The following is a 26,507-nucleotide window of genomic DNA, read 5'->3' on the forward strand; positions in this document are numbered from 1 at the left end:
AATGTATTACTAAATTCTTTTTGCTACAATAATTCACTACTTTTCTCATTCAATAGACATTCTCCAGGCTTCTTTACTTCAGAGTAATTATATTCTTAAAGATACTCTTCCATACTTTTGATAGCTTCAAAATACTACTCATCTTCTGCAAAACCTGTAATCACATCAAAATTATTAGATTAAAAAATACAAGGTTTTACATCCTCTTGTTGATCCGAATTTTTCCAACAGTTCAGGAAATCATCAATAATTCCTTCCTCAGTAAAGTAAGCTTCTTTCTACCTTGAATTCTCACAATAATTCATAAGGTATTTCACGAATCTTCATTCTTCATCTTTACCCTGAACTTCACCCTATTCTACTTCACAAATGGAAACTTCCCTTCTCAACTCAGCTTCCCTGAGTTTTTCAAATTTCAATTTAGCATTCATTACCTATTCAAGCTTCATCAGCTCTTCTACTAACTACATATTCACCTGGTAATCTCTCTTCTCTTGTAGCCTCTGCAACTTTACTTTCTTCCTCATGACATAACCATGCCTCTGGTATTCTTTATTTATCAGCAACATCTCCATCAATATCCAAATATGGAAATTTATTAGAGCTTTTCCTCTATCAATTTCCTCTTGACTCATTCTCTTTCCATTTGTCTTAACATCCTCCTTCTTCTCTTTTCTTCTACTATGGTCTTCCTCAGAACCTTCGTTATCTCTGTCATGACTACTAGTAGCCATATTCTTCTCTATCTTCATGAATTCCTCATTCACTTACTATGAGTTGTACTAAAGCCTCTGTAACAACAAGTCCTCCCTCCTGTCACTTACCTCACAAAGCTCTCCTCTTTACTTGCTCTTTTGGCAAGCACTTGGTTCTCTATTCTCTCGAACCTCTTTGAGCACTTCTCTTTGCTCCTTCTAGGCTTCAACTCATCTGCGCCTTTTAAGAACACAACTGTCCTCCTATATTTTAATCACAAATGAAATACAAGGTTCTGGCCACGTCCTCTTTCACTTAGAAATTCTTACCATCTTTCTTCATTACTTCAAGTTCTTTTTTGTTGGGATACCTTCTTTTGTCTACAACCTGAGTTCTGCAACCACAATCTTCAAACCAAATTAAAACAAAAACATATCATCTCACCATCAAGATCTCTACATGATCTTATCCTCCCATTCACCTGCACTTCGAATGGACTGTTCTCTATTTCTTTGCATATGCAAATTCTGCTACACTTTCTCTATGTGTGTTTTCTATTTATTAGATTCAAAATTTGATCTCCTTTCACCTGTATACATACCGTCAAACATAACTCGGTTCTAAATTTTCTCAAGGAATTCTTACACACAAAGTTTCCTTATTCAAATCTGTTAGCACAAATGACATATCCTAAGCCACATCTACCCACATTGTGCAAATAAAATTGCATGTCACACTACGTCCTATGAATTTTAAAATTCCATACTTAGTAAAAAATTCACACGTCAAGGTTTAATGCTCCTTCAATAAAATCTATGCGGGAAAATTTCATTTAACTATCCCAAGTCTAAAATTTAATAAACCTTTGAGAAGAACCTTATAAACCCTTCCATAATATTTGGTTAATATATTAACGTGGCGTTAATATCCCACAGGTTTTGACTTTGGGTTATTTTTCACCTCTGACTTATCAACCATACCATAGTCTTTAGACCTTGGCTAAAACCGCAACCATCATCCGTAATACATTTATGCCACTTTATTTCTATTATAACTCTTATATAATAGAAATTACACATAAACTATTTAACCCTTCATTAACTTGCCATTCCATTGATTCATATGACTTTACACATTTACTGACGCTCAACCTAGGATTCAAATCTCCACTGTCAATTTCTCTTGCCTCAATCCAACAGTGATCGTGCCATATCACACGATTACATGCACAATCAATATCAAATTGAGAGTGTGTGAGATAAGTGGTTTTTCCTTTCCATCGTGTGCTATGTGTCAACCCCTCAGGTTAATCAAGTGAAATTGTCGAATACCATTTACCATTTCTTAAGTGCGTGAGATACTACTTACCACTTCCGAATACTACTCCGAGTCTATTAACACATGGCTTAATCTGATCTCTTAATTTCTTGATTTTATTTTGCGTGACTTAATTCTAGTGATATATCTCAAACATTTTCATTCGTTGATTTGACTAATCCAACAACTGTACTTTGCTGCTATGTTCTTTTGTTTCTTACTGTGTATTAGCCCATTCAGATTTTCTACATGTGTATTTGTTCTCGCCTTACGATCTTCAATTGTTCTGATCTCGATCTCCACTTTGTTACTTCATTTATTTTCGCCTTTACGCTTCCTTCATAAATCCTTAGGTTTTAGGAAATATTACAGTTATACCTTCACTATAACATTAAAGGTTTTCCCCTATACTATATGTGTGCAAACCCGTAACACTCTTCTCTACACTTATTCTCTGGTTTTGCACACCTGCAAACCTATGTTATGTAGAATTACTCTAATCCACACACAATTTATAATTCAATTACTCCATACACACCACACAACTCAGGAATCAAATTCTCTGTCTTTATAAACAATTATTTACATAATGAATTTCTCTCTCTGGCCTGATTTTCTACTGAGTGGCCTTTTTCCTTTCCTACTCATAGGCTTACAGTCAAACCCTATCTAATCTTTGAACTCTAATTCTCACTCTAACTCCCTATCTCACTCACTCTATACCTTTTAGGCTTACATTTATACGAAAGGTTCTATAACCCATTTCGGTTCAGATCCTTAATCTTTTGAGCTAAATCTTGAATATCCTCTAAGTCCACTTTTGACTCAACTAATCCCTAAGGATCCTCTCTAGTTCCACATACCATGAAAATAATTCCTAATCTAAGATTTATAATTGATTTCCAAATCTCTCAATCCCTATGGGATCTTAACTAGCCTAAATCTCTCATGTTCTCCAACATTCAGGAAGATTTACAATATTCCTCGCAATATCTAATTAATTCCTATTCTTAATATATCTCATAAAATTACTTAAAAACCCTAATAATTACATTAATTTAATACTCAAGAAACCAACTTCTTTGAAAACACAAGACCCCCTATGTCTACTAAAATACAACGAAATTGTTGGGCTCGATGCTCCTGCATCAGAAAAAAATGTATCATAAGTCAATTACCATTGTTGGCTACTATTTTCTAATGCATGTTGACTCATAACTATTATTAAATGAAAACCATGCCACATGGAATTATCATGTTGGTGGTGTAAGGGGGGAGTGTTTCACTCCTCCCATATGCCTTGGGGTCTTGGGCCATTACCTTGTATCCTTACATACCAGGAAGAATAGTTCTTAGCCATTTTTTAAGTGTATATATCTTTAACTTATATAAAATTTATTTTATAATTATTAGTAATAATAATTTAAAATAAAGTTATAGTTTAGATATTTTTATGAGTTGTTTTTTTTCTTCGATATTCTATTATTTTTTTGTAAGAAACATCAAAAGAAGAGGATACACACCAAGAACAAACCCTAGAGAAAGAAGAAATGAATCGGAAAATGTCTTGTAATGCAATTGGCTGGAATTACCACTCCTCAAACAATCAAGAGAGAAGGACATATCAAGAAGAAAAAGGTAATAGTGTTGACTGATTTAGGAGGTACCCATAATTTTATTCATTGTAAGATAGCTAACGAATTGAATTGATTCTTATATCCGGCACAATGGTGTCAAGTGATGGTTGCAAATGGAGGAATCATAAATTTCTCTGGAAAGTGCCATAATATCAAGCTATCCATGGGAGAATGTGTTGAATAGTCCAATGCTTTCCATTGCAATGGGTGGTGCTGATGTTGTACTATGAGTCCAATGACTACAATCTTTGGGTACGATAGCTTTTAATTTTCACGAACCTTTCTTGTTTTTTTCTGAAGGAAAGGAAGTTTAATTAAGGGGTATCACATGGAAACTGGAAATGTAATCATCTCTAACAGCATGAAAATATTCTAAAGAAAGAAAAATGAGGCATAATTTCACAATTATGTTCGCTAGAGGTTCCCACATTGAAATCATCTATTTCTCCAGATCTCCAAAAAGTCTTCGACAATCATTTTAAGGTATTTGAGACTCCCAAAGGCCTCCCACCTATTCATGATCATGATTATGATATTCATTTGATTTGATGACATGTTCCTCCAAATATAAGGCCTTACAGATATCCGTATGCCCAAAAGAGTGAAATTGATAAATCTCAAACAAAAGGGTTCAATGATGGAGCACATTGAGGACTTCCAAAAATTTAATATAAGGGTAAAAGATATTCCAGAGGAGCATAGGATTAATGTGTTCATAGGGACTATTAAAGGATAACCTTACGTTTCCAAAGAATAGAATGTAACAACAGACATATCAACATCATAGCGAAAGAAGTTTTGATGTAGGTGACTGGGTATTTCTATGACTTTAACCATACATACAAATTTCCCTAAAGAAATGTAAAAAGGATAATTAATTATCATCAAAGTATTATGGTCCGTACAAGGTGTTGTAAAATATTGGTACTATGGAATACAAATTGGAACTTGCGTCATCTTCCTAAGTGCACCCTATTTTCCCAGTTTCATGCTTAAAGAAGGTTAAAGGTGGCAAGCTCTTAGTTCAAACAATATTGCTAGAACTTGACGAGGAAGGAAAAATCATATTGGAACATGAAGCAGTCACAGATAAAAAATAAAAAAAATAAAAAAATAAAAAAATAAAAGATAAAAATAAAAAATAAAAAATAAAAAAAAAAAACTCGACAACTATGAAATCAATCAATTTTAGAGTATCTAATCAAGTGGAAGCACTTACGCGCTGAAAATTCCACATGGGAGGATGAAAATTTTATACAGAATCATCCAGAGCTACTCAAGCATTAAGGACAACACCTTTATGAAGGAGAGGGGCATGTTAGGTCCCTATAATACTAGTGTATTCCCTTATTATTATTGTCATTATAGCCCCATATTGTTATTGTTGTGCCCATGGTGTCCCCATATTGTTATTATTGTGCCCCATAGAAGCCCACTATTGTTATCATTATTTCATTACATTATTATGGTTATGTCAGCTCTAATTATATTGTGACCCCTTAGAATCCTATACATAGAAAGGAGTTCTTGTCATGTGTAACATCCAAGAATTGTTCATTTTTGTAATGTAAAGGGGGTTTTCCTATCGAAGTTGCTACTTTTGAAGTCGTTGATATATCTATTTCTTTTATTTTGTGAGTTGCTTGTATAACAACAAATCAAAGGTTGATATTTATCTCCAAAGTAGTTATTCCATTTTTTACCTTTTGATTAAATTGATTAATTGAAATGAATGTCATATGAGGAAGTTTCATATCAAATGAGTTATGATTTTTTTTATAGAGATGCTTATTTTTTTTTTAAATTTAATTTAATTATTAAAATTTATTAATGGAAGGTAGAAATATAGAAAGATGGTTTTTTGATTGAGGGGTATTGAGAAACTATTGTATTGTTCCATAGTATTGTAACAAACCCTATAATATTTATGGTTAAAAAGAAAGTTATAAGTTAATTAGATTTTAATGATTTTTTTAATTTTAGTAACTTAAATTATATTTTAATTTTTTTAAGTTAGAAGTCATTATATTACAGAAATTGTACAATGATTACATGCTTGGGGACTTGGCTAACCAGATACAATATTTAACCAAACCAAAAGAAAAAAATTGAAGTTATATAAAAAAAAAAAATATTTTCCTTATTACAAAGGAATTCGTATCGAAATGTATCATCCATTATTTTTATCTATTTTTTTCAAATTATACATGTCACATTGAGAATATGAGAGTACCAAATTGAAGTTGGTTTTACAGTAAATAAATAAAAATATAAATAAACGAATGTATGGTAAATAAATAAAACATATTTTTATATTTATGCCTTAAACCTCTTTATATTCTAGAAAACTCAAGAAAGAGTTTCTATTTAGGTGAAGTCTATGGACCAAATAACATGGGATAAATACCATGGACCAAATAAAATATTTATAAAAGAGGTATGGTAAATAAATAAAAATATATCAAATAGGATTAGAAATCAACATCTAATTATATATGGTCAATAAATAAATATATAAATAAACTAGAGATATGGTAAATAAATATAAATATAAATAAAGTAGAGGTATGGTAATTAAATAAAATATCTTTTTACATTTACTCCATAAATCTCTTCATATTTTGTAAAACTCAAAAAGGAAGTTTTATTAGGGTGAAGCTTGTGAGCCAAATACCATGGGCAAATTATTATTTAATACCATGGGCTCAATACCATGGCCCAAATACCATATTTATAAAAAGAGGTATGGTAAGTAAATAAATAAAACAGAGGTATAAAGATGTATGGTAAATAAATAAAATATATCAAATAGGATTAGAAATCAACATCTAATTATATACAAAGTCTATGAGCCAAATACCATGGTAAATAAATAAAAATATAAATAAACTAGAGTTATTGTAAATAAATAAAACCTCTTTTTATATTCTCCATAATCCTTTTTATATTTAGGAACACTCAAAAAGGGGTTTTATTTAGGTGTAGCTTATGCATCAAATACCATTGGCAAACTTATTATTAATAACATCCAAATAAATATATTAACTCTAATATTAATATTAAGATGATAATAATATTATTATTAAATTTAATAACTTTGGATTAATACATTATTAAATTTTATGTAGTACCATATATATATGGGAGGGAAGCACAAAGACATACAATGAAAGAGATGGAGATGTAGCAGGAGTGCGAGGTAGATATTGTGATAAACTGAAGGAGAGGGGAGAGGAGGAATGTAGAGAGAGCGAGGGGGAGGAATGTGAGAGGTCGAGAACGGTAAGAGGGGGAGAGGGAGAGACAAATATGGAGGGGGGAGGGAGATAAAGAGAGGATCCAAGGGCAGAGAAAGGGAGAGAGAGATAGATTGGGGTAGAGAGAGGTATGATAGAAAGGGAGAGAAACGAAGGGCGAGAGAGAGGACTTGAGAGAGAGGAGGAGAGAACGAGGGAGAGAGCAAGAGATATGGATGGATAGAGAGATGGAGTTGGAGGGGGAAGAGAGGGTGTGAAGAAGAAATACATAGAGAGTTAGAAGTGCGTAGAGAGAGGGAGTGACAAGGGAGAGATGGAGAGAGAGTGTGTATGTTTTGGGGATGGGATAAGGAGACAAAGAAGGAGATATATAGATAAGGCAGGAGAAAAGGAGAGATAAGGAGATATCGGGGGATATACCAATAGAGTTGGAGGGTGAAGAGAGAGACGGAGAGAGAGAGGTGGGAGAGAAAGGGAGAGGGAGGAAGGAAGAGAGAGGATGTGAGCGAGTGGAGAGAGGGAATGAAAGAGAAATGTATTCATAGAGGGAGTGAGAGGGAGATAAGAATAAATACATATAGAGAGAAAGGTGGAGAGAGAGAGAGAAAGTGATAAGGATGATGGAGAGAGAGGGAGGGAGGACAACAGGAGGAAAGAGAGATAGAAGCAGGGGAGAGGGAGAGAAGGGGAAGATAGAGACATATATGGAAGGTGAAGAGAGGCAAGAAGAGATAGATGGAGAGAGGGAGGCAGAGAGAGATAGAATTATTGATAGATATGGAGCGTGTGTGTTTTGGGGGGTGAGATAGAGACACAAAGAAGGAGACATGGAGGGAGATATAGATATAGATGGAGGGGGTAGAGACGGAAGAATATTTCTCCCACTCGATGCATCGAGTTTAGTGTAGATGGTGATTTCTAATCCTATTTGGTTGCTTGCACTAGATGCATTAACTTTAATGTATGTATTGATTTATAATGATATTTGAATTCTTCCACTAGATGCATTGATTTCAATGTAGATAATTTTTAATCCTATTTGATTGCTTGCACTAAATGAATTAATTTCAGTGTAGATGGTAATCTCTAATCCTATTTGGTTCCTTGCACTAGATGCATTGATTTCAATGTAGATCATTTCTACTCGTATTTGATTACTTGCACTAAATGCATTGATTTCAATGTACATGGTGATTTCTAATCCTATTTGACTACTTGCACTAAGAGCATTTATTTCGGTATAGATGTAGGTTCCTAATTCTATTTTCTTACTTTCACTAGATGCATTGATTTGTGTGTAGATGTTGATTTCTAATCATAATTTATTTCTTGCATTAAATGCATTGATTTCAGTGTAGAAGTTGTTTTTTAATCTTATTTGATTGCTTGAATTAGATGCATTCATTTAAGTGTAGATGTTGATTTCTGATTTTATGTAATTGGATGTATGATGGTGCATTAATTTTAGGTTGATTGGATTAAGAATGGGCATTGATTTAAGTGTAAGCACAAAACATTGTTGACAATGTAAACTGATTTTTGTGTTATAGTAATTCAACCTATTAATATTGGAGAGCAAGAGAGACAAGGTATGATGTTTGCTGCAACAACTTGAGGTAAAGATTTAAATGGTTTACAGTCTCAATTGTCCTTTTCATATAATCGATATAAAATGATGACAACAATAGTAAGGGTGACAATAAGAATAGTAGAAGAAAATAGTTTGAGATTGATCACAATGAAGACTATTTGTAATTGACCATGTTCTTCGTATTCAAATTTTCTATCATTCAACGCTATTACTGTCACTTTGGATTTAAAATTTTTATTTTATCATTAAATTTATTAACAGTATTTATCATCTCAACAAACTGAGGTAACTAAGAAAATTTAAAATTAAAATGACCAGGTTAACCTCATACATATTTAACATATTTATAATGATTATATTAATATTATATATCTTTACATATTATTGACAAAATTAGTCATATATTTGATAGATTTTCCTTCACCACACATGACTGAAACCACCTTAACTTCAAATCTATCAAGCATTGAGCGGGATAAAATCCCTGGAGGTGCAAACCTTTCCTCATGTTTTGCACTCAAAAAATAGGTTTGCACCTAGAGAGATTTGATCCCTCTCAGTGCTTGATAGATCCGAATTTAAGATGGATCTAGGCTTCATTTATATAAATGAGGTTAACATAACTAGATCGTTCTTTATGGTTCACAGTGATCAAAAACATGATAAAAGTGAAACGATATAATTTCATATATAGTTGGACAAATACACCAACCGCACATTCACATCCCACACACCCAACCATTTATAAAAACACATATGAAGAGCCCATACACACAACCATGTGTAAAAACCCATTTGATGGTGCCGCACCAGAAATTCCATCTCACTCCGCTAACGTGTCCCTCCGACCCCTCAATATTACAGAATTAGATCAAATCAGTGTGATCATTAATTCCACTAGTGCGCAAAGTGCAATAGTTTCCTGAGATTTTGGGTTGTGCAATTGTCCAAGTGGGCCCACTGATTCTTTCATTTAATGCCAAGCAAGTAATTTACAATTTATAACCAACAACAAATGTCATTAATATTTATAGTCCAATAAGTAAAACAATGGAAAACACAGGTATTTGTCCCTTTCTAGCTATTAAATATAGGTAGCTTTAAAATCTACACATCATTATTTTATATATATTTGTGTGAGAGAAATATCCATTTATATATATGTATGTGTGCATATATATATATATATATATATATATGAATTCGGCTAGAGAAAATAGAAGTAGGCACAAGATGAAACTCTAACATAAACACATATTGCATGGTGCCTATGGACACTCAGAGAAGCACAAGTTGTTCTCACATGATATTTGGCATCCTAGAAAAATCTTGACCCCATACTAGCTCACATCATGCAATCTCATATCATGTACCTGGAACCCTAAACTCTAAAGATTGAATATTGAAACTTGTGTACATACCCATAGGGCATCTCATCCATGCAACATATGTATGCTTTATAAAAAGTTAACCTATGCCAACAGAATAATTTGATTGAAGTGTCTTTTACTTGTTCAATAAAAATAATAAAAGTGACATAACAATTTTTTGTTTGATTTAGAGAGTGTTTATCTAGTTTGTCCATATTCTCATGATAGATCCCAATATTTATAAACTGGATCTATTTAGTGGCTGGAAATGGAAATGTCAACTGGGTAGTTACTATGGCTCCTCTGCATTCCATAAATTCATACTTTAATTTGAACATGAATAGGTTTGGGCATTTCAAATCTTGAGATGTTGGTTAGAGATATTCATCCTTATTTGTTAAATAATGATGAGTTTCTTCAAAACACATGCCTTGGATATCATTATTGTTTTTCCTTCATAATATTATTACCTGAAATATTAGGATCCTCTTATCTCCTTACTTTCAAGTAAAAGTAGGTTCATACTTGTTTTTATTATTTGTAATGTCCTCTTTCAATGCAACTCATCACTTCGAAAGTTGAGGTCAATTTCTCATCTTCATAATATATTAGAACTAATGGGTTTGAACATACTAATTGAGAATTTTATCATAATAATTTAACACAACTTGTAAAAGCTTTGGAATTACATTAAAAGAGAATATACATATTTTTTCCTAAAGCTTTGGATATTAAAAGACATGATTCAATATGTAAACAATGAGTATACACAATTATCCAACATGTTTCAATATTGAGCATATCTGTGATTTTACTTGGTTTGATCTTGCTTTATGGCCAAGGTAGAATTGATAACATAAAGCAAACAATTTATATCAAAAAATGTGTAAACCAATTTATTTTTTGGAATAGTGTGCCATAAGGGGAGTTGGACAAGTAGCACAACTTTAGAGCCTTAAGGTTGCTAAAACCTAGTAAAATTAAAACATTTTGTAAGTTGTGCTAGACCTTTACATACATAGGTATGTGGAGAGAGAAAGACTAGTAATGTTATAAACAAAAATTGAGTGACTCATAACAACAATGAGCAAAATCTCCTAACATCTTCTAATTGCTAACTACTCACTACCCTCATCACTTAAGAAAGAGATATGGGAAAGAGATATGGGCTAATTTGCTGGCTAAAATGGTCATTATTTATATTATCACAATTTTCCTAATTTTAATGTTCGGATACAGTTCTCCAACTAAATCCCCTATAAATCCGTATCACTTATATCAATAATATCAACATTACTGATATAAGTTTAAATTAATAGAAAATGTCGGGTAATATTTAAATATAAATAAATATAAAACATTATGTGAAAAACAAGCTAGAAAAAATGGACACCTCGTCATAAGAAATTATCTAAAGTCAAATTTATACCCTAGTATATGAAGTGCCTCAAGTTTTTTTAACGTAGATGTTCTCCAATGTCTGTCAAGAAAGATAAATGTCGGAGCACTGAAATAGTTTTTTTAACTCATTCCAGCAGCATGCTTTATATTTATCATGACAGCCCTCTCAACTCCATCGACTTTGAGACGGTGCTGGAATTATTATAATCCCCATACATCTGATGCTGTCCTGTATTTGATTATAGTCGCATGCAACGGATTTGACACCAGCGGATCTGAATTACAAGTCCGTGGCAACCCGAAGGGCTACGGATTGGATAGGATAAAGCTGTCGCACATGAGAGAAGCGCTGGAGTATTTGAATGGAAATTTACTACGTGGCCTATTTGACAGTGGGATGTGTAAATATATTTACTTAAATAAAAATAAAAATAATTTTATAGATACAATATAATTATCTTATAGTTTTAATAATTTTTTATCATGTTGAGGTAAAATTTTAAATATTAATACGGTTTACTATGCTATGCAATTTCTTAAATTAAACTAAAAAAGATAATTCAAGACAAAAATCAAAAAGGAAACCAATATCTTATAGATATATTAAAATTTTTAAAAATATAAATATTTCGACCTCAAAGTTGTTGTAACATTTGAAAAAATTATTATCATGTCATGTAAAAAACATCATTAAATTTAATATTAATAATAAATCTAATATTAATATTTATATGTTCTTATATTAACATTATTAAATTGAATAACTTTGATTTAATACAATATTAAATTTGTTATATTACAATATATATTAGTATATCTTGATATATATTAACTCTACATATATTATCATGATGATGATGATTGACATCTACTAAGACCAATGCGGTTTATCACACCTTAAGAAAAAGAAGAATCTAATTGTAATTCTTTAGAATCTTATTTCTATGCTCAGATGTAAGGAAAATGAGAGAAATCTAAAAGAAAGCGTTTTTCATCCTCCACTTTCCTAGTATTGACAAATTGGAGTCTTTGGAGTAGAGCACAGCCTAGTTTCACTTCTAAGCTCATGAGAATTAGTTCTAATCATAGCAATGCTCATCTTTTTCTTAGAGCTAGTTAAAAGAGAAAGATAATTATGTTTAGAGGGAAGAAAAAAGATAGAGTGATAGAGGTGGAGAGATGGAGGGAATGAGAGAAATGGAGAGAAAAAGAGAGAGGGGACTTGAGAGAAAGAAGGACAGAGGGAGGGATAGGGAGACGGAGTTGAAGGAGAGAGAGGGAGGAAAGAGAAAGATATAGATAGATCAAATCTCTGAGGTGAAAACTTTTCCTCTAACAAATTTTACACTCCAAAAAGAAGGTTTGCACCTTGTTGCACTAGAGACACATTATATAACCTAGTATCAAGGGGATTTGTAAGTTTGTGTGTCCATCCGATAAATAAAAATAGAAAAAATTAATGTCTGTCCTAAACAATAGTGCAAATATCCCTATAAATAGAAGAAAAAAAATAAAATAAAATACAATTATTTCACACCTTTAATAGTTATTTTCTATATGAGCTCAATTTGAATGGTTCAATAATTTACTTTCAACAGAAAAAAATTACTATATTAAAATTAAAAATTAGTTAAAATTTTAAATATATGATATATTGAAGTCTCTAAATACACAAATATTTGGACCTCAAAAATTGTAATATTTGAAAATTTTGTTATTATGCTATGTAAAAAACATGATTTAATCTTATATTAATATTTCAATATTAATATTATTATAAAAAACTTAACATTAATATTAATATGTTATAGTATTAATATTATTAAACTTATTAACTTTGGATTAATAAAATATTAAATTTAACATAATACTAAATTAGTTATATTATAGTATATATTAATATATCATGATATATACTAACTTTAGATATATATGGGAAGGAAGAAAAAATATATAGAATGATAGAAGTGGAGAGATAGAGGAAGTGGGAGAAAGGGAGAGAAAAGGAGAGAGAGGACTTGAGAGAGAGGAGGACATAGGGAGGGATACTGAGATGGAGTTGAAAAGAGTGAGAGGGAGGGAAGAAGAAAAACATAGAGAGATCAAATGACTGGAAACAAATTCTACACTCCAAAAGAAGGTTTTCCTTAAACAAATTCTGCACTCCAAAAAGAAGGTTTTCAACGAGAGGGATTTGATCCCTCTATTTGGAGTTAGATGCATATGCATCATCTACGCTCGCTAAGAGGCACAATATACAACTCAATATGAAGGGGTTGTATAAGTTTTTTCATCCAATAAATAAAAATAAAAACAATTAATGTCTTCCCTAAACAAAAATTAAAATAACCCTATAGATAAAAATAAAAAACTACAATACAATTATCTCATGTATTTAATAGTTCTTTTATCATATACCGCTCCAAAATATTTAATATTTCTTTTAATTAAATATTTGTAATTTGAATCTTTAAAAGTAAATCAATAAAATTTCTTGAGACATAAATACATCAAAGTTGTAATATTTGAAAATATTGTTCTCATGTCAAGTAAAAAAAACATGATTAATATTCATATTATTATTCAAAGATTAATATTATTATTAAAAAGTTAAAATTAATATTAATTTGCTATAATATTAATATTATTAACTTTACTGCCCACGGGTCTTTGGATTGACGGTGAATGGGTGCGCTGTTAAGGCGGTCCCCATGGGTACTTAGGTTAGTCTTAACTAGAAGAAAAAAATATTATTAAATTTACTAACTTTCGATTAATACAATATTAAATTTAACATAATATTAATTTTTTTATATTATAGTATATATTAATATATCATGATGTATATTAAATCTTGTAAGAACTCTACAAAGAAATTTTTTTTTTTCTATGACAATTTCACATATATATACATTTTTACTTTACCTAAGGTGAATTACCCCTAGTAACTATGTTCGTAACAATGTTATTATCAATGTTTCGCCATTACTATACTCACAGCATTTAAATAGTTAAATCTAGCACTTGATAATTATATCCGCATCAATCATTTATCGTGTGCACTAAGGGTTAGGCGATATGCATGTTTTCGATTCCCATGGAATATTATAATGCTTGGTCGATAGTAATATGTGGAACCTTTCCGCAGTCTCGAGAAATATACAAGGAAATCTTGGTTACACTTTCTATTATGGTTGAATGATTTATTGCGTTATTTGAGTCCTCGGTCTGCGGTTCTGCAATTGTCATTATTGTGTTCCACCCGTATACGAGGGTACCCGTGCCAACACTTCGTCAGCCGGATCTGGTTTTCCGATTTCACTGAAGAGATTACCTCCGATAACTTTTCCCGGTCACCAACTTGGCATTCGGGAACCAAGGCTTTCCTATGGTGTCCACCTGGCGTGCATCCAGCCAGCTGGCCTGGGCTGCAACCGGCCAGGACTGCTCTGACTACCAACGCTACAGGCGGGACTTTATTGTGCCTGGCACTTGGCACGTATGAGCCATGTGACACCATACTTCGGAGAAATCCCGCGCCCATTTCAACGGAGGAGATGATGTTCACCAGATCAACGGTTGTTATACTACCAGGTAAGGGTAATAGGTCTATAGGGTTATTTCCATATCGCATTTGGCATTTGCAAACCATTTTCACTTGACTCCCGGTCTTGACAGGTCTCTGGCGATTGGAATTCCATCCGGCGCAGACCATTTGCGCAACCAGCCGAGAAGGAGTTAAGGATTCAACCGTTAACCATGGCCGCGGTAACACGCCTTCTTATACCACAGTATTGCTCCTTTGTTTTATGGTTTGGCTTTTGCTGGTTTTGCCGCAGTTCTGACACTCGTTTCCCTTTCCTTGCAGGTGCGAAATGTGGGTATCGAGTCCTGTGCATGGTGGATGCCACTTCGTCTGTTCTCTTCCGTTTCCTGGTAAGAGAATACTGACGACTTATGAGCAGAAAGCTTATGGGTAACTTCTGGAATTGTTTTCGGCCGACTCGTTCGAGCTTTGGTGTTTTTCCTTTTTTCTTTAATCTTGTTCTGAGTCACTCCTGGAATGTGACTGTAACAGAGTCCCCGCTCTGGTTTTCACCGTGACAAACTTGGGGACTTGCCCATTACTGGGGCATCGGTATTGTCCATTCCGGACTGCGCTTACTGGACTGCGCTTGTTGTATTGTATTTGCCATATACCTGATACAGGCCGAGGGTTTTGTCCTGGACATTTATGTTGTCATTGGACGGTTGCAACTATTTGTAATTTCTCGTCTGGTTAATTTGTACATGCATATTAAGGTGTTAGAGTTTATAAAGGTTTTTGGACTTCTGTCTGCTAATACCGAACTTTCATTTCATATAATATAAGTATATTGTTGTTCACAGGAGTTTCTCCTTGCATATGCTGGATTCGTAGAACTTCTGTTAATTCCTACTTCTCGGATAGCTTTGTTATCTCCATTACTTACATGCTATGTATTCTTGTTTAATAATGACTTATGGTTTCTTTTGAGTGAGTATTGTCGGTTTCTCTACCCTGTGCCTTCCGGTCACAGCCGCCCACTTCACCGTGGGGTTCCGCCGTTAAAATTGGAACATTGATACAGGGTAGCCGGGATTCGGGTGTGGGTACAAGTTACCCTCCCTATCTCGTTAATGCATGTCTTCTATCTCGTTAATGCATGACTTTTAATTCTTGATCGAACTTCTGTATTCAACAGAATCCTACAGTCACTATTTTCAGAGGATGATTCTGTTAACGCAGGGCCTGTTTAGCTTGTCGATCTGCTTTGTTTCCTTGTATTCGAAAGAACTGTTCTATGGATTCACACACACACATATATATATATATATATATATATAGTTTCTTTCTGTTATTAAGTGGCTTATAGTTTGAATAGATTTCCATTTCCATAACGATTGCATACGGAATTCTTTCTTAATATTACTTACGCAGTATACCCGGAAAACATTCCTAGAGAAAGGGTTGTCGACCCTACTCTTCTCTAGATTTTTCATTTCTTCCTGTTGCACTATTCTTTCTTTATGGCAGTCTTAAAGGAATTTCCCTCTTTTCTAAGATGAATGTTTAACATATTTCAAGTCTTTATTCTACTTGCATCTACCAAAAGATATTTTTCTTATACTGTTTACAGTTCTCTGTTCTGTCAACAACATTTGTAATTCGATTGTCAGCATATACACAGACTACCAAGCTTTCTGTTGTACATACCTGTTCAGAGGCAAACCTCTGCGTGCGCTTGTCTTCCTCCCGACCTTAGGAGGGTCCTTCTCGACCTTCCACCCCCAAGCACCCAGCAAGATTCTTGCTATCTGCAACTCTTTGGCACTGCCAAAGTTACGCTATCTGGTCCTTACCAGACATAGCGGTTTAATCAGGGAGTTCTCTGCTCCCAACATGCGCTATCTGGTCCTTACCAGACGTAGCGTTCACTGCCAAATTGCAACTTCTCCAGAGCTCTGCTATCTGGTCCTTACCAGACGTAGCAACCCCTTTTCCTGTTTCTTTTACCATTAAGTATCCTTCCTCCATGAGGCTCAACCGCCATCTGAAGGTAGTTAGGGTTTCTACCCTTTCTGACAGATGTCATATTTTTGGTTTTAATACCCCTCTGAAGGGAAACTCTATAATCATTAGCAGTTAGTTTATTTCCAAGCCATACTCGTTGGCACCAAGCAATTATAACTATATTTAATTGAAACAGTAACCACAATAGTAATTATCCAGTTTTACCAAACATAACTATAAACAATAGTTAAATTTACTGTTTTTAATTTAAACATTAGCAATTAACTGGGGCGTTACATCTCCCCCTCCTGAAGCTCAACATCGTCCCGATGTTGTTCACCCATAAACAGTTCGGGGTAATTTACTTTCATGCTCTGTTCATCCTCCCAGGTGGCCTCTTCTGGCCCAAAGTGCTGCCACTGCACTTTAACCTGGGTGATGACTCTTTTCCGCAGCACGACCCTTCTCCGATCTAGTATGCTCACCGGCTCGACTAGGAATTATCCTTCCGGTTCCACCTGAAACACACAACAACCTAGTCAGTGTTTTCCTGGCAAATACTTGAAAATTTTAAGCTTCTCACAGCATCGACATACCTGTATGTCCTGCCAGCTAATTATATGTTTAGGGTCGTAGACATATCTTTTTAAAACTGACACATGGAAGACATTATGGACCCGGATATGGCTGGGTACGGCTAGCTGATAAGCTACCAGCCCTATTCGAGCTAAAATCTGAAAAGGCCCACAGAAACGGGGTTCCAATTTGGCACACCCATTCCATTGTAAAGCACTTCTCCTCGCTCGAATTCTAACATATACATGTTCCCCCAGTTGGTATTCCCTAAAGGTCCTTTTTCGATCTGCAAAACTCTTTTGTCTGTCTTGAGCCACTTTTAAGTTAACCCACACTCTCTTAACCATTGCCTCCATCTCTTTTAACATTTCGGGACCCAACACGAGTTTGTCTTCCGGTCCACTCCATCTGGATGGCGTGCGGCATTTCCTGCCGTAAAGTACCTCAAAGGGGCTCATATGTAAAGATGCATGATATCCATTATTATAAGCAAACTCCACTAGATGCAAATACTCTTCCCACCGAGTGGGTTGTTGCATCACATACTATCTCAACATGTCCTCCAACACTTGATTCACCCGCTCAGTTTGTCCGTCAGTCTGCGGATGGTATGCAGTGCTAAAATTTAACTGAGTTCCCAGACCTTCAAACAGGGTCCTCCAAAACGCTGATGTAAATTTGGCATCGCAATCGAATATTATAGTCTTTGGCAGCCCGTGGAGCTTAAATATGTTCTGCATAAAAATATTTGCGATTTGGGTTGCACGATACGTAGATTGTACCAGTATGAAGTGGGTTGTCTTGTTGAGTCTGTCCACTACAACCATAATAGAATCATTGCTCTTCTTAGACTTCGGTAACCCTGTAATAAAATCCATGGTAATAACTTCCCATTTCCATTCTGGTATGGGTATTGGTTGTAACAAACCCGCGGGGTGTTGATGTTCAGCTTTAATTAGCTGACATTCTATGCAACGTGCCAGATATTCCGTTACGTCCCTTTTCATGCCTAGCCAATGATATTCCTTTCGAAGCGAAGTGATTAACTTTTGATATCCCGGGTGTCCCGCGTAAGGACTTTTATGATTCTCATCCATAATTTTCCTCTTAATATCACCCTAGTCAGGCACACATATTCTTTTCTTGTAACGTAAAAGGTCTGCCGCGTCCAACTCATAACCTTGTTGCATGATATGGGTGTTTGAATTCTGCACAAGCTGTTTCTTTTGCTGGTAGATTTGATCTTTCTCAGCTGCCTCAAGAATTTCTTTGCTAAGGGTAGACCGTCCTTCACTAAGACCAATTTCATAAAGACAATGCGCTTTTCGGCTTAACGCATCTGCCACCCGGTTCTCTTTCCCCTTTAAGTGTTTGATTTCAAAATCAAAACTGCCCAAAAAGTCCACCCACCTAGCTTGTCTAGCATTCAAAGTTGGTTGACTTAAGTAGCTAGTTAAGCTGTGATGATCTGTCATCAATAAAAATTTCCTTCCCACCAAATAATGGCGCCACATTTTTAGCGCATGAACAACAGCAGTGAGTTCCAGATCATAGGCTGAATACTTCTGTTCATGTTCCTTCAATTTTCTGGATTCATACGCGATCACTCTCCCCTCTTGCATCAGCACCCCTCCTACACCTTCTTTACTGGCGTCCGTGCAGACTACGTAATCTTTTTCCGGGTCTGCAATGCTCAGCACAGGTGCAGTAGTGAGCAAGTGTTTAAGTCGCTCAAAGCTCTGCTGACACTCCGTTGTCCACTTAAAGATTTTCCCTTTCTTTTGCAAGGAGGTGATGGGGTATGCAATCCTGGAAAAATTTTCCACGAACCGCCTATAATATCCAGCCAGCCCCATGAAAGACCTGATATCAGCCACGTCTATTAGTGTTGGCCATTCCATTATGGTTTGAATCTTTTCAGGGTCTACAGCAATGCCTTCCTTGGTGATGATGTGCCCCAGATACTGGATCTGCTTTTTATAAAAGTCGCATTTGCTGAATTTTCCATATAACTGATGTTCCCGTAGAGTCTGTAGCACAAGTCTGAGATGCTCTTCATGTTCTTTAATATTCCGAGAGTATATCAGTATATCATCAATAAAAACTAAAACGAATTTATCCAAATACTGATGGAAAACACTATTAATCAAGCACATAAATGTTGCAGGTGCGTTGGTCAACCCGAAAGGTAGTACCACGAACTCATAGTGTCCATAACGGGTTCGAAAAGCAGTTTTGGCTATATCCTCTTCCTTAATTCTGATTTGGTGATGTCCAGATCTCAAATCGATCTTTGAAAATATCGTCGCCCCTTTCACCTGATCGAACAGCTCATCGATACGGGGTAGTGGATATTTGTTTTTCACTGTCAATTTATTCAGCTGGCGATAATCTACGCACATACGGAGTGTTCCATCCTTATTCCTAACAAACAATACTGGGGCTCCCCAAGGAGATACACTGGGACGGATGTATTTCTTGTCCAACAGCTCCTGCAGCTGCATCTTTAATTCGGTTAGTTCCGGCACACTCATCCGGTACGGTGCTCGAGACACTGGGGCTGCCCCAGGCACCAGTTCTATGGTAAAATCCAAATCTCTTTTAGGGGGCAATCCTGGTATTTCTTCAGGAAACACATCTGCGAATTCCTGCACCACCAGTATGTTTTCTAGTGCATTATCTTTATCTTCAGATTTTGCATAACCCACTTGAACTGCATATACTTGACACTTTTTCCGGATGCATTTAGCCAGTTGTGAGGCAGTAATTGGTCGAATCTGAACTGGCTTCAGAATACCTTGAATTTCCTGTTCATTTCCCATTTCATCCCGATAGGAGGTTGTCTTGGTTTTGTAGTTTATTATGGACCACTGCCTTTCCAGCCAGTCCATTCCAATTAACACATCATAAGAGCCGAGAGGAAGTACATTTAATTTCGCTGTCACTGTCTGTCCAGCTATCTTTAATGGACAGTTGCTGACCTTGGCCAGCACCCGCCTTTTGGCTCCGGTAGATAGCTGGACCAACCATGGACTCTTAAACTTAACAGATTGTAAATTACAACTTTCCACTATTTTGGGGCTAACATAACTTAATGTAGCTCCTGGGTCTACTAAAACAGAAACAGTTCGATCAAAAATCTTACCTTCGAACTCTACCATCGTTGGTTGGTAATCAGCTTGACGGTCCTCGAGAGCAGCATTTTTTCTTGCTATGGAACGAGCCACATCACCCACTGTAGAAGCTTCATAAACCTGGGACAACTGATCACTACCCTTTTGGTGAGGACAGTTCTTGATATAATGTGGCCCACCACAACCCCAGCACTCTACTGGCGGTCTCACTGCCCCCTCATTATCACTTCTGCCCGGCTGCTCGCTATATTTGGGCTCATTAGGTGGTTTCATTCTGAACTGATTTCTAGTCTGACTCCTAATGTTGGGCCCTTTTGAACCTCCTTTGCTGAAACTGCCACGAGTTCCCTTAATTCCCATAGTGGTTCTGCTGCCCTTTCTATACATCCAACGCTTTTCAGAGCTATCTACCCTTTGTTTATTCTGCTGATAGTATATTCTAGCTTTCCGAATCGCTTCATCCATGGTCTTCGGGTTATCAAATTCAATCCTTTCCCGCATTGTCTGAGGTAAACTGCTAACAAACCGCTGCACTTTTGCCTTTTCCTCCCGAATGTACGGTACGTAGCGGAGCAGGGATGTAAATTTGGTAATGAATTCATCCATGGTCTGCTGCCCAAGTCGCAGATCATGGAATTCCCGCGCTTTTTCATCGTAAAAGCGTTCAGTCAAGTATTTCTCCTTGAAGTATTTCTGAAAAATTTCCCAAGTTATATCCTGTTCGCTCACTCCCCGCACCATCTTAACTTCCTCCCACCATAATGTAGCTTTGGCCTGTAGCTGGAAAATAGCCAGTTGTGCCTTAAGATGGTGGTCATATTTGTAAACTTGGAAATATTTGTTCATGTTTATTAGCCAGGCTTCCGCAGCCTCCTCAGACTCCCCATCAAAATGCGGTGGCTTAATCTTCCGAAACTCTCCTTGTAGTTCTATCCGCTGCATTTTTGAGGTTTGATGCTCAGAAGCATTGTCAGATTTCTCACCTCGGGCCTCCGCCCTGCCCTCTGTTTCGTCCTAATCAGTATGGTAATCTAGTTCTTCTGATACATGCTTTTGCTCCGGACTGGGGTTAGGCTGGTGCTGGTTTTGTTTATCTGATAAACTTTTCAGAATCCTTTCCTGCTCCATGGTCAATCTGGTATTGTCCTCTCGTAAACGAGCCATCTCGTTCTTCAATTCTTGAACTGTCTCCAGTATGGTCAAGTTGGTGTTGCGTGTCTCCTCCCCTAGCTGCACCCAAATCTCAGGATTTCCCTGAGGGTGGTTGACGCTGTCTGGTCTGTCCACATTTCCATGAGGAGCACTGCTCGTTCTCCTCATTTTGTCGTCACCTGTTCAAAAGTTTAGTTTTCTTTTCCACAGACGTTACATGTAATATATCATGGAATAATCCTTACTTGCTCATTAATTCAATTAATCATATCAGTTTCTCAGTTATGGTTAGCCCGAGGTCACAGAGTTGCAACCTCGCTCTGATACCACTTGTAAGAACTCTACAAAGAAATTTTTTTTTTCTATGACAATTTCACATATATATATACATTTTTACTTTACCTAAGGTGAATTACCCCTGGTAACTATGTTCGTAACAATGTTATTATCAATGTTTCGCCATTACTATACTCACAGCATTTAAATAGTTAAATCTAGCACTTGATAATTATATCCGCATCAATCATTTATCGTGTGCACTAAGGGTTAGGCGATATGCATGTTTTCGATTCCCATGGAATATTATAATGCTTGGTCGATAGTAATATGTGGAACCTTTCCGCAGTCTCGAGAAATATACAGGGAAATCTTAGTTACACTTTCTATTATGGTTGAATGATTTATTGCGTTATTTGAGTCCTCGGACTGCGGTTCTGCAATTTTCATTATTGTGTTCCACCCGTATACGAAGGTACCCGTGCCAACACTTCGTCAGCTGGATCTGGTTTTCCGATTTCACTAAAGAGACTACCTCCGATAACTTTTCCCGGTCACCAACTTGGCATTCGGGAACCAAGGCTTTCCTATGGTGTCCACCTGGCGTGCATCCAGCCAGCTGGCCTGGGCTGCAACCGGCCAGGACTGCTCCGACTACCAATGCTACAGGCGGGACTTTATTGTGCCTGGCACTTGGCACGTATGAGCCATGTGACACCATACTTCGGAGAAATCCCGCGCCCATTTCAACGGAGGAGATGATGTTCACCAGATCAACGGTTGTTATACTACCAAGTAAGGGTAATAGGTCTATAGGGTTATTTCCGTATCGCATTTGGCATTTGCAAACAATTTTCACTTGACTCTCGGTCTTGACAGGTCTCTGGCGATTGGATTTTCATCCGGCGTAGACCATTTGCGCAACCAGCCGAGAAGGAGTTGAGGATTCAATCGTTAACCATGGCTGCGATAACACGCCTTCTTATACCACAGTATTGCTCCTTTGTTTTATGGTTTGGCTTTTGCTGGTTTTGCCGCAGTTCTGACACTTGTTTCCCTTTCCTTGCAGGTGCGAAATGTGGGTATCGAGTCCTGTGCATGGTGAATGCCACTTCGTCTGTCTCTTCCGTTTCCTAGTAAGAGAATACTGACGACTTATGAACAAAAAGCTTATGGGTAACTTCTGGAATTGTTTTTGGCCGACTCGTTCGAGCTTTGGTGTTTTTCCTTTTTTCTTTAATCTTGTTCTGAGTCACCCCTGGAATGTGACTGTAACAGAGTCCCCGCTTTGGTTTTCACCGTGACAAACTTGGGGACTTGCCCATTACTGGGGCATCGGTATTGTCCGTTCCGGACTGCGCTTACTGGACTGCGCTTGCTGTATTGTATTTGCCATATACCTGATACAGGCCGAGGGTTTTGTCCTGGACATTTATGTTGTCATTGGACGGTTGCAACTATTTGTAATTTCTCGTCTGGTTAATGTGTTTATTTGTACATGCATATCAAGGTGTTACAGTTTATAAAGGTTTTTGGACTTCTGTCGGCTAATACCGAACTTTCCTTTAATATAATATAAGTATATTGTTGTTCACAGGAGTTTCTCCTTGCATATGCTGGATTCGTAGAACTTCTGTTAATTCCTACTTCTCGGATAGCTTTGTTATCTCCATTACTTACATGCTATGTATTCTTGTTTAATAATGACTTATGGTTTCTTTTGAGTGAGTATTGTCGGTTTCTCTACCCTTTGCCTTCCGGTCACAGCCGCCCACTTCACTGTGGGGTTCCGCCGTTAAAATTGGAACATTGATAGAGGGTAGCCGGGATTCGGGTGTGGGTACAAGTTACCCTCCCTATCTCGTTAATGCATGTCTTCCATCTCGTTAATGCATGACTTTTAATACTTGATCGAACTTCTGTATTCAACAGAATCCTACAGTGACTATTTTCAGAGGATGATTCTGTTAACGCAGGGCCTGTTTAGCTTGTCGATCTGCTTTGTTTCCTTGTATTCGAAAGAACTGTTCTATGGATTCGCACATATATATATATATATATATATATATATATATATATATATATATATATATATATATATATATCTATATATATATATATATATATATATATATATATATCTAGTTTCTTTCTGTTATTAAGTGGCTTATAGTTTGAATAGATTTCCGTTTCTATAACGATTGCATACGGAATTCTTTCTTAATATTACTTACGCAGTATACCCGGAAAACATTCCCAGAGAAAGGGTTGTCGACCCTACTCTTCTCTAGATTTTTCATTTCTTCCTGTTGCACTATTCTTTCTTTATGGCAGTCTTAAAGGAATTTCCCTCTTTTCTAAGATGAATGTTTAACATATTTCAAGTCTTTATTCTACTTGCATCTACCAAAAGATATTTTTCTTATACTGTTTACAGTTCTCTGTTCTGTCAACAACATTTGTAATTCGATTGTCAGCATATACACAGACTACCAAGCTTTCTGTTGTACATACCTGTTCAGAGGCAAACCTCTGCGTGCGCTTGTCTTCCTCCCGACCTTAGGAGGGTCCTTCTCGACCTTCAACCCCCAAGCACCCAGCAAGATTCTTGCTATCTGCAACTCTTTCGCACTGCGAAAGTTACGCTATCTGGTCCTTACCAGACATAGCGGTTTAATCAGGGAGTTCCCTGCTCCCAACATGCGCTATCTGGTCCTTACCAGACGTAGCGTTCACTGCCAAATTGCAACTTCTCCAGAGCTCTGCTATCTGGTCCTTACCAGACGTAGCAACCCCTTTTCCTGTTTCTTTTACCATTAAGTATCCTTCCTCCGTGAGGCTCAACCGCCATCTGAAGGTAGTTAGGGTTTCTACCCTTTCTGACAGATGTCATATCTTTTTTTTAATACCCCTCTGAAGGGAAACTCTATATCATTAGCAGTTGGTTTATTTCCAAGCCATACTCGTTGGCACCAAGCAATTATAACTATATTTAATTGAAACAGTAACCACAATAGTAACTATCCAGTTTTACCAAACATAACTATAAACAATAGTTAAATTTACTGTTTTTAATTTAAACATTAGCAATTAACTGGGGCGTTACAACTCTACATATGGGAGGCAAGAAAAAATGCATAGAGTGAGAGAGGTGGAGAGATAGAGGAAGTGAGAGTAAGGAAGAGAGATGAAGGATATGACCGACTTGAGAAGGATGAGAGATGGAGCGATGGAGTTGGAAAGAAAGAAGAAAAAAACACCAAAAGATTAAATCCACAAATTCTACACTCCAAAAAAAATTGTACCTAAAAATACTTTCTCTAAAACTATGTACATTCAAAATTAGAATTAAATAAATCTAAACTACTAATAATAATAATAAAAGAAGAAAATACCACATTGACGCATGCACAAAAGGTAGGTTATAGACGATTTTCTATTTTCATCGAAATCAGATAATTGTGCTGGTTTTGGAAAGTATCGCTCCCTTAAATAATATCCTTCGCATAATTTGCCAAATTTCAAAGAAAATGACATGCATCAAACCTCGAAAGTATACGTAGTTTTATATGTTTTGATGAAATGTAATGAAACAATGTTCATTTTCTTTTATAATTAAAAGGAAGTTTAATTTTTTGAATTAAAATTAAAGTTTAATTTTTTGAATTAAAATTAATCATTTTTTATGTTGGGTAATTTTATTTTATTTTATTTTTTATATCTCAATATTTTTAGAAGTTAATCGTAATATTATTTTTATTTTTAATTGGTAAATTATCTTGTTTATCAATCTCTTATAATTTATTTAAAATTAAGAATCTTTATGCTAAACCATTTTAAATTACAAATAGTTTTTCCTCCTCACATAAAAAAGCATATATTCAGATTAGGTGGTCATAATAACACTTTCAATTTAATAGGACACTAAAATGATTATTCTGTTTCATTTTAAAAAACATATATTCAGATTAGTTAGTCATAACAACGCTCTTTATTGAATAAGACACTAAAATGATTATTCTATTTAATTTTAAGATTGTAAATTGTAAAACATGTTGAATTTTTCTAGATTTTCTTCTATAATTCTTTAAATATATTTCATCCATAATATTCAAGCTCATATAAGTTAATAATAGTGACAATGGTGTGAAAAAGGAGTTTTATCCCTCAAACAAATGTTCACTAATTTATAATGGTATTCAAGAACAAAATATACTTCCGAAACTACATTTATTCTTTTCTTAAAGTTATTTTTCTAATTAATATTCCCCCCATATCAAATTTAGAATATGTATGGGGTAGCTTCATATAATTTGTTATTAACCTACACACTATTGTGTGAGTGACATTTTTGGATTTTATTATTATAATGCTTATTTTGTTAGTAATAACCATATACACATGTAGCAACAATAATCCTCTATAGAGCTTAGTTACATGTCAAGATCATAAAAACATCTTACCATAAAGAAATAATTAGTTTAAATAAGAAAGATGGTATAATTAGTGTAAATAAGAAGGATAGAGATTATTTTAAGTAATATAATATTAACACGACATATTCTTT

At 35.5% G+C, this 26,507-nt stretch overlaps 1 protein-coding gene across 1 annotated transcript; it reads right to left on the reverse strand.

Annotated features, from left to right (window-relative positions):
* Window positions 1-18,496: 18,496 nt before the first annotated feature.
* On the reverse strand, window positions 18,497-21,832 carry LOC149184248 (uncharacterized). Its single transcript, XM_089415282.1, has 5 exons — window positions 21,560-21,832; window positions 20,537-21,448; window positions 19,574-20,395; window positions 18,875-19,348; window positions 18,497-18,739 (listed from the first exon to the last, which is right to left on the reverse strand). The coding sequence occupies exons 1-5, from the start codon at window positions 21,830-21,832 to the stop codon at window positions 18,497-18,499; spliced, it is 2,724 nt and encodes a 907-aa protein (XP_089271408.1).
* Between the last annotated feature and the right edge of the window lie 4,675 nt (window positions 21,833-26,507).

Source organism: Pinus tabuliformis, chromosome 3_2, assembly GCF_031772625.1.
Source record: "Pinus tabuliformis cultivar Carrire ecotype Pingquan chromosome 3_2, CPIR1, whole genome shotgun sequence".
NCBI classification, from domain to species: domain Eukaryota; kingdom Viridiplantae; phylum Streptophyta; class Pinopsida; order Pinales; family Pinaceae; genus Pinus; species Pinus tabuliformis.